Source organism: Epinephelus lanceolatus, chromosome 4, assembly GCF_041903045.1.
Source record: "Epinephelus lanceolatus isolate andai-2023 chromosome 4, ASM4190304v1, whole genome shotgun sequence".
NCBI classification, from domain to species: domain Eukaryota; kingdom Metazoa; phylum Chordata; class Actinopteri; order Perciformes; family Serranidae; genus Epinephelus; species Epinephelus lanceolatus.
This window is the reverse complement of record NC_135737.1, coordinates 8,246,035-8,255,628: the sequence shown is the minus strand read 5'-3', so window position 1 is coordinate 8,255,628 and position 9,594 is coordinate 8,246,035. Positions and strand designations below refer to the sequence as shown.

Genomic DNA, 9,594 nt, shown 5'->3' with positions numbered 1-9,594 from the left:
ATTTCTGAGGGCGATAGCTTTGATGTAGTGAAGCTTCATTTAATATTAGAGTAACTAGTAGCTTAGCTCTCTACACTTTCCAAGTAGCTTGCCCAACACTGGTTACAACTTACCAACTTACTATTCATCCTGTTTTATGACCAAGTTCACTATCATAACATTGAAACAGTAGGCTGACCTGTGTCCTCGTTGATTTCATTTATATTCTGTTTGGAAGAGTAAAGCATGCAGCCATTTCATTTCACTTCATACAAGCTGCACAAGCAGTTTAAGACCAGACTTCCTCCTCATCCTTCCTCCCTCTGCTGCCTGCCTGCTACATCAGGTAGTGCAGCTGCACACAGCCGTACACAAGGCGGGCAGGAAAACGCATTAGCTTTTTAACAGTTATGTGTCACTTACAAACAAGCTGGAGATGATGACTCTGAGGTAAACTGCTCACCAGCAAAGCAAAACAAAAAATACAAAAAAAATGCGCTCTGGATGTGTTTAACGTCTTTACTTTTTGTAAATCCCTTTCCTTACATCCTTTACCAGCTGAAACTCAGGATTACAGACATCGGATTTCTAACATGAACATGAAGAACTGCACGGGAAAGGTAAGTTATGTCCCAATTCAGCCTGGATTTAATACTTTAAATCGTGTTGTAATAGTTAACAGTAGAACAATAGCAGTAAAGTATTCATTCTTGCAGTAAAACAATAGTTTTTTTTAAAATGGCTATCAACCCACTGAGGGGGAAGTTAACTATCAGTTTCTGCATGAATACTATAGACAGTTATCAAAAATATAAATAAAATCAATAAATAAAAACCACAGTAAACTAAATACGTTGCACGGTGTGTTTATAGACCATCAGTCATTTATCTTGCGCAATATGCGTCTCTAACTACTTCAGGTGCACACAGCCGAAGGAAAATGTAGTAGAGCCTGCAAAGCGCCAGTTGTCCCGTAAAGTGATTTTTTACGGGTTATCTTGTGTGCACAATATAAAAATATCACCTTCGGACTTGTAAGAAGTCCTGAAGTCCTGAATTACACGCGCAGGTCCTGAAAGATTAGTTGTTTTTATATAGCAGGTAGGTGATCATAAAATCATTTGATTCCCTTATGGCTTCAGATGTAAAAAGCCACCATATAATGGAGACAACCCAGCTATTCAACTATTATTATTTCCGTGGAGCTCCTGAAGTCCCATATGATATTTATTAAGTTATTTATTTAGTTATTTATCTGAATATTACTGCAAGTTTGCACTTATATGACTTTATACTTTAATTTCTCATATGCATGTGCGCGTGCTGTAAACACGTCCAACACGTGATTAGAAAAAACATTGATTTATATCATTTATTATATGACGGGTTCATTTGCAAAAAGATGGATATATCCATTATTTATTTTCCTCATTTTTTGCAAATGAATTTCTCATATCCTGTTTGGGTGTGACAAGTTCAGCGATACTGCACACTGTGTTTAAGAGGAGGTAAAACTCTGTTCAGTTAAATGAAATATATGTAACAAGTGCATGGCATACTGTATAATATTAAAAAATGTCAAGAAATAATAATGTCAGACACACTGAGGTCACAAGTCCCCCAATGCAGCCCTCTGCACTGTTTTCATTTCTTGCTATTTTCATACTGTATTCAGGTAACTGCTCAGTTAGTTATCAGTGTTTCTTAGTGTATGAGCTGACTTTGTCATTAAGAGGTAAAGAGGATGGTGGACAGTATTAGCCTGGTGAAACCATCCTAATCTTGCAAGCTCATATTCTATTTTGCTCCACAGATCAGTCTGGCCATGCAATCATAAAGGTGCATTCTGGCATCGGTTAAAACTTACCGGGCCAATCACAACCATTTATTATTTTGGGGTGGGCACGTCATCAGAATAGGAGGGACAAGGAGCGGAATGAATGCATTTCGTAAACAACCAACATGGCTACTGATTTTGAAACTGCGAATGTGTTGAACGAACTGGAATGTACATTTTCTTTAAAAGCAGAGCAAATGGCTGCACTGAAAGCTTTTATTGAAAAAAAGGATGTGTTTGCTGTCCTTCCTATGGGGTTTGGTGAAAGTTTAATTTACCAACTGGCTCGGTTGATCAGGAAAAAGATGGGACTCAGTGAAAACCCAGTGGCTATTGTTGTTTCTCCGCTAGTTGCTCTCATGGAGGAGCAGGTCAGGGAAGTGACCAAGTTGGGAATCACTGCCATGCAACTCCACATGAGTCCACAGTGAGGAGAAAATCCGTAAAGACGTCAGTACTCATTCCCAGACATCATCACAGCTCATCTCCGCTGCAGCTTGCTGGTCTGTTTACAGTGGCGTTGTGCTAGCCTACGTCACACGTTTCGTTTGGTTTTCCGTCTTTCCAATTGTGTGACGGGGCACTTTGAGTGACAGCCGTTGATACCACCCCTCGGAAGTAGAGGAAATGTACACTCCGTGTCCAGGCTAGGCCAGGCTAGGCCAGGCTAGGACAGTGCGACACCTAAGCGAGACCTCTGCAAAGCTGCAATGGCTCGCTAAATAATGAGTTAGCGTTAATCACAGTGTTGCTGAAAGGTTAAGTTTCAACGTGTCCCCCACATAAGAACGTGAAAATGTAACGTATCCATGCTCCGCAGAAAGGTACAGTGTCAACATTTAGTCTGTAGACAGGGTTGCAAACACTGTTGCAGTATCATTTGGATAAACACTGTGTGATAAAGAGGGAGTAGCTGAAGATTTGGTGCATGTTTTCTAGTATTCTTAAAGGACAAAGTCACAATTTTTTAAGTCTGTTATAAAATAGTCATGTGAATATTGAAAAAGGCTTTGCTTGCTGCAATAATTGTTCCTGTTTGTGAACCCATCCTTAAAACCTATGGGACTTGCTTCTCTCTGAAAGATGTTGCCCGTAGTGATAAACTGGGAATAAGCACTCAGTTCATTTCCTGTACATGGTTCACTCTAAATACTCTCATCAACCTCATTTCCCGCAACAGCACTTAGCTGATAAACCCACACTAGGGCTGTCAACGAATATTCTAAATTCGAATTTAGCAGCTGTCCTCTTTGCAGCTGTCCTCTTTGCAAGTGGGCGTTGGCGTCAGACGCGCATTTCTCCACGCTAGTCGACAAGCGGTTCTGCTCCCAGCTGTTGTCTCTGTCACCTGGCTTGACACATTCGCTTGCGGCTCGCGCAGAAAATAGACCAGACACCGAAACAATCGCTGCAGGGCGCGAGCCGGTCACGGTCCGGTGCTTCGAGGCTATTCGCAGCGCTTCCGCGGGCGGTGTGGTCACGGGTCAGAGAGGAGGGGCGAGCGAGAGGTCGGCGGTCTTTTATAATGTAATGTTATAGATAATTGTTTTATGTGTTTTAATGTGTAGGTATGTAAATGTTTTCAAAGACGTTTATGTTGATAAAAATACCTACAGGTAGTTATGTTTCATATACAAGTATGTTTCCTTGTATTAGTTTACCCTCTTGTGGACATAATGCGGAAAAAAAAATATTCAAATGGTTCGAACCTATGAGTTATTTTTAGAAGGAATATTCGAACGTCATTTTTGAGCAATTTTGACAGCCCTAACCCACATACACAATAACACACACACAAAGACATACAGAGTTAGCGACTAGCTGGTGAAGAAAGTGAAACATTATCACAGCTCAAGAGCCAAATTTAATTCTCAGAGGTTGGTGGAGTCTGAAAACAGACATGAAAGGAGTGAATTTTGAACAATATTTCTGTGTTGTTTTTACTGCTTCATCCGGTGCCTATAGGTGACAAAAACACCCTAAGCATACTGTCAGGATGTCATCATTGGCTTCACAAGTGGTCACGGTTGTCAACATACTTTGTTGAAATAGTGAAGACCACACATGACTGCAACAGTGCGTTACATTTGACCATACTTAAGTTTGAGGCTCTAATCTCCCATCAGCAAACTGTTTTACTCGATGCAAACGTCATTCATTATCTGATACAATGTTAAATGTGTTCTTTCAGTGGAATTTGACTCTAGTTAATGTTATACTAAGGCACACCATAATTGCTGGAGCAACACTGTGTAAGACTTGTTGCACCATCATCACAGAGAATTAGGAAGGAAAGACAAAGACATGCACCTGCAAGCATGTTAGTCAGTAGGAAGGAGTCTATACCGTGGAGTCAAGTATAGACTCTACTTAAGTTGAGAGAGCTCTCTGTGTTGGGACTCCCGCAGTGGTCTCATAGAAATTAGTGAGCAGGCCAAACAGGGCTGTTGGTCTTACCACAGCCTAGGTACTAGAGGGTGGTGGGGGTCTTAAGCTGATCACAGCTGACATTAGAAAGGAACAACAGCTGCCTTACAGGCAAAAAAATGACATGAGCCCTCTCTCGCAAGAATGAATACTTTCTGATTCGTTTAGATTTTTTGTACAGTCTGAAACTGAAAGCAGTAAACATTATTCAAAGTCTACCTCCACCAAAAAACTTGTTTTTCTAAATGTCTGACCATGACTATAGCTACTTATACCTTTGCAAAGTTTATCATTAGAGAGGTGTTTTTGTTTTCCTCTACAGCTGCTCGCTAACAACACAGCTGTGGTGGTTCTGATCACAGATAATAATAAAAAGCCCCACCTGAAAGTAGTAGAGGACCTGACCCACTGGTGTAAGAACATCAAGCGACTCATTAACGTCAACAAACAAAAGAGATGATCGTTGACTTTGGGAAGTAAAAAAGCAAAGGAACTACGCCCCCTTTAATATTAACAGGTCCTTGGTGGAGAGGGTGGATAGCTTCAAATACCTTGGTGTCCACATCACTGAGGGCCTGACCAGGGTGCTGCATATTGACTAAGTGGTGAGAAAGGCAAGGTAGAGACTGTTTAACCTGACATGCCTGAGGAAATTTTGGGCATCCACTCAAATACATAAGAAATTTTTCCAGCACCATCAAGGGCACCCAAAGGCCTCATACAGACTGTGAGATTTTAGCATTCTTATAAGTTTAGCGCAGCTACACTGTGCGACATGGATCTAATAAATTTGAGCACGACATTGAGTTTGATGTATTCAGACTGTACGATGACAGCGCCTACTGAATCACAGGCTACAACGTACGTTGCAATAGCTTCCCATGGTGACTGCACAAGGATGCTGCACAGGTTATTACTTCTCCAGCGAAGCACAACATGGAGGGTCACATCATTAAATAACCTAAAGTTTTGTGGGCACACTATGGTGTGTCTGTGAGTGTTTGCTACCTGCTAGGTTGCTCACCTGGCACCTGGTGCGATATAGGACCACCTTTTTAGAGCCACGACCAAAGATATTGTCACGGTTCTTTCACATTGGTCATCTTTTGTCTGGGACATCCCTGAATTGCACAGTGTATACTGGGGTCAATAGGGAACATCACTGCCTGGTATGGAAACAGCAGCAAACAGGACCACAAGGCCCTGCAAAGAGTGGTTCCTTCAGTTGAACACATTAGAGGCCCTGCTCTGCCTTGTATAAATGATGTTTACAACAGGATCAGCAAAAATAAGGCCAGGAGAATCATTAAAGATCCCAATCAGGAAGAAGGTACTGTTTACACCCGGCCAGCACTGAGAGGTTCAGGAAGAGCTTTTAGCCTCAGGCAACAAGGATACTGAATCAAGACCCCCCCCCCCCCCTTGGATGTAAACCAGACCCTGGAAAAATTTCTCACTATCTACTGAAAACCGATTGAAGCCAACTGTGTGTTTCACAAACAACAATGCTGTGTCACCACTGCCAGTTAGCCTGACAAGCTAACAAACAACATAAACGAATAAAAACAAATGCTAACTACACTCACTACTCTGATACACCTGAAAGCTTCAGATAATGGTTCCACCAGGGAGGGTGTCTGAGCAGCTGGAGCTTAAGTATCTGAGGTAAAACACAAGAATCGCTCACTTACTTCTGCTTGTCCAGGTTTCTCCACCTGAATCAGGGAGATGTGTCTGAGCCGAAACCAGCACAACTGAGGCAACATGTTTGTGATGGGCCACAATCAGCTCCCGCCTCACCTAAAGAAGTTCAGACGATTGGTGTACATCAGTCCTGTCATCACCATCCTGTCTCTCAGCCTGCTGGTGTGGACCTACAGGTGGGTGAAATCATTCATCTGATCTGCTTTAATATGACTGAAATGTTTTAGGTTTCATTCAGACTTCTCTGACAATTTATGGGGCTCTAACATGGAGGATGGATTGGAACTACCACTACTACAGTCTGTCACACCTGATTGGCCTGTGTAAAATGCTGTGATAATACAATATTAAAGTCCTAATGTCTTCAAATGAGGACTTCCTAATTAACAGGGTCTTAGCTTGTTACTATTACTAAAATTTTTCAAATCTGTATGCCATATCAAATCACAAACTTTATTAAGCATACGAAAACGAATTTCAACCATACAATGTGATCAGGTTTTGTACCTTGTCCACTTTTGTGTCAGGATCAGCTGTAGTTAAGTTTAAGTTTAAGTTTATTTCCTTTATTAATCCCCCTGAGGAGAAATTCAATGTTTTCACTCTTGCTTGTCAGTTACACACAGGTCTGAAAGACACACACATGCACAAACAGGACCTATACATGCACAAATTGGAGAGATGTCAGAGTGAGGGGGCTACCCTTGGTGAGGCGCCCCGAGCGGTTGGGGGGTTCGGTGCCTTGCTCAAGGGCACCTCGGCAGTGCCCAAGAGTGCCCACCAGTCCACGCTCCATATTTTGGTCCGGACAGGGACTCGAACAGACGACCTTCCGGTTCCCAACCCAAGTCCCTATGGACTGAGCTACTGCTGCCCAGACTGACTTGGTAGAGATGTCATCTTGTTTTTGCATGGATTAGTGTATTTTGCTCTTCTTACCACAGATGTCACATAAAATTATCCACGAATAACAACAGTAGGTCTAATTTAAGAATGAAGTGCAAGATGCAACAATCCCAAAATGTAATGTCCTCATAAGAGAATGCAAGGTCGCAGGAAGATAAAACATTCAAATGATTATACGGAAGCATATGTCTAGCTGTAAATGCTGACATAAGATAAGATATACTTTATTGATCCCCATGGGGGAAATTCAAGTATCACAACAGCAGAAGACAAAATCAAAGGACATTAAATAGAATAAGATTAAAGAGAAGAAATAAAATGTAAAAATTAAATATAATAATAAATAAATAAAAGAAAAAATAAAATTGCTACATCAATAAAATTGCTATATCAGATGAATAAAGTGACTAAAAAATGGCAGACAAAGTGCTGAATGAAAAAAATGACAGGTGGCAGATAAAGTGTCATATTGGACGGATGCAAAATAAGTCACTTAAGAGCTGGATGTTGCTTAAGCCAAACCGCTGTTGTACTGTCTGTTGGCGATGGGCACAAAGGAGCGTCTGAATCGTTCAGTCTTGCACCTGGGTGGGATAATCCGCTGGCTGAATGAGCTGCCCATCAGCCACAGCTCATCGTGCAGGGGGTGAGGAGGATTGTCCAGGATTACACAGATTTCGTCCTTCACGCTCCTCTCAGCCACTGTCTCCAGACTGTCCAGGTCCAGTCCCACCACAGAGCGGGCTTTCCTCACAAGCTTGTTGAGCCTGTTGGCCTCACCAGTCTTAACTCCACCCCACCAGCACACTACAGTAAAGAAGACTGCACTGGCAGCCATAGACTGGTAGAAGGTGGTCTTGAGGAGCCCACTACAGACGCCAAACAATCGGAGTCTCCTCAGGAAGAACATCCTGCTCTGACCTTTCCTATAGAGGGCATCTGTGTTATGAGTCTAGTCCAGTTTATTGTTGATGTGGACCCCAAGGTACTTGTACGAGTCCACTATCTCCACCTCCTCACCCTGGATGGTGACTGGGGCAGGTTGCCTCCGGTTCCTCTGGTAGTCCACCACCACCTCCTTAGTCTTACTGGTGTTGAGTTGAGGGTGGTTTCGGTTGCTCCACGCATCAAAGCTCTCAATCAGTCCTCTGTACTCCTCCTCGTCATCATTGCTGATGCATCCGACTATAGAGGTGTCGTCGGAAAACTTTGGAGGTGGCAGGACCCAGAATTGAATCGGAAATCAGAGGTGTAGAGGGTGAAGAAGAATGATGCCAGATCAATTCCTTGGGGCACCCCAGTGTTGCTGGACACATAATGTTTTAGTGATGCAATGGCAGAGGAAGAAAGTCTGTCATATTCCCTCAGTTCAGTGTTTTGTAGATGGATCTTCTTCACTTGATGCTCCACCTGCTGAATGCTGCTCTGCACTCTGATAGAGGGATGGAGACCTGTATGCTTTGTACAGTCACTTAATTAATTACTCCTCTTCATTCTCATTCAAAACCAAAGAAATGATTTTTGAGCCAGGACATCTGGAGGATTATTCTCCACTATAAGTTCACAATAATTGTATTACCCAGGTCTATTCTTACAAGTACTTGGGTGTACATATTGACTGTGATCTGTCCTGGAGTGTCCATGTGAAATCTGTACGCACAAAGATCCAACATTGACCTTACTGGTAACACTTTAAGACCACATCTACAATGCGTTATGAGGACATTCATAGTGGATTATAATGCATTTATAATGCTCTACGACTACACCCATAAAAACACATAATACTTATTGATGCATTATATCCACATTCAGAAACATTATAGATATGACTTATACTGAATTAATAGTGTCCAGTGTCTTATGAATGCTCCTGACTAGTTATAAACTAGAGGTTGACTGATGGGGCTTTTAGTGCATTAAGAACACTGATCCACCTTATTCCTGAGGGCACTACTGCAGAAATGATTATGTGCACAACTTTCAGTGAGATAGCAGAAGTAGCAGTAAGCTAGTTAGTCTCATAGACTATCTGTGGTTAGTCCCAGTGGCTAATCTTGGTGACTAACCGCCAATGCTCGTTCTTTTCGAAAGTAATTTGCCTTCAGTTTAGCAAATACTGATTTATTTATTTTTAATATTTTATTTATAAATTAAATTACAAAAATACAAAGGACAAAAACATACAGACACAATACAGAACTAAACTAAACAGAACAAGCTGCCAGATACAAGATAAATAAAAATAAATATATACACACAAGCCCACAACAGTGCAAATAGATCTGGGGGTCAGAGTCACACAGAGTGAGAGGCAGGCAAAGGAGGCGGAAGTCCATATAGTCCAAGGCAGGGTGCAGCACAGAGCTGTGTAATGCCGACTGGTATGATTCAAAGTGAGGTTAATTCCCATCCTTCCTGATGTGCTCAATAAAAGGACCCCAGACCTTAAGAAACTTGGGATGGGCATCTGACATTTGGTATTGAATCTCCTCAAGATATATACAGGAGACCATTTCGTTCTTCCACTTCTTGAAGCAAGGAGGGGAAACTGATTTCCATTCTCTCAGGATAACCCGTTTTGCAACGACAAAACCAAACGTAAGGTCTTGTTGCAAAGCTTAAGGTAGAGTTAATGAGTAATCAGAACAGCCAAGTATCACAGAAACACAGTCAGGAGTCAACTGCCTGTTATATATGCCACTATACAGGTGGAAAATATCATCCCAAAACATCCTCAG

General features: G+C 41.9%; 1 protein-coding gene across 1 annotated transcript in view; it reads left to right on the top strand.

The window, feature by feature from the left end:
* The first annotated feature begins 274 nt into the window (after positions 1–274).
* The window catches only part of LOC144462723 (uncharacterized), a 47,876-nt gene continuing 38,556 nt past the window's right edge, over positions 275–9,594 (top strand). The window contains exons 1-3 of the mRNA XM_078166890.1: positions 275–429; positions 538–599; positions 5,949–6,123. Of these exons, the coding sequence (XP_078023016.1) occupies positions 6,008–6,123 (116 nt within the window). The 5' untranslated portion in view covers positions 275–429; positions 538–599; positions 5,949–6,007. The remainder of the gene's footprint in view (positions 430–537; positions 600–5,948; positions 6,124–9,594) is intronic.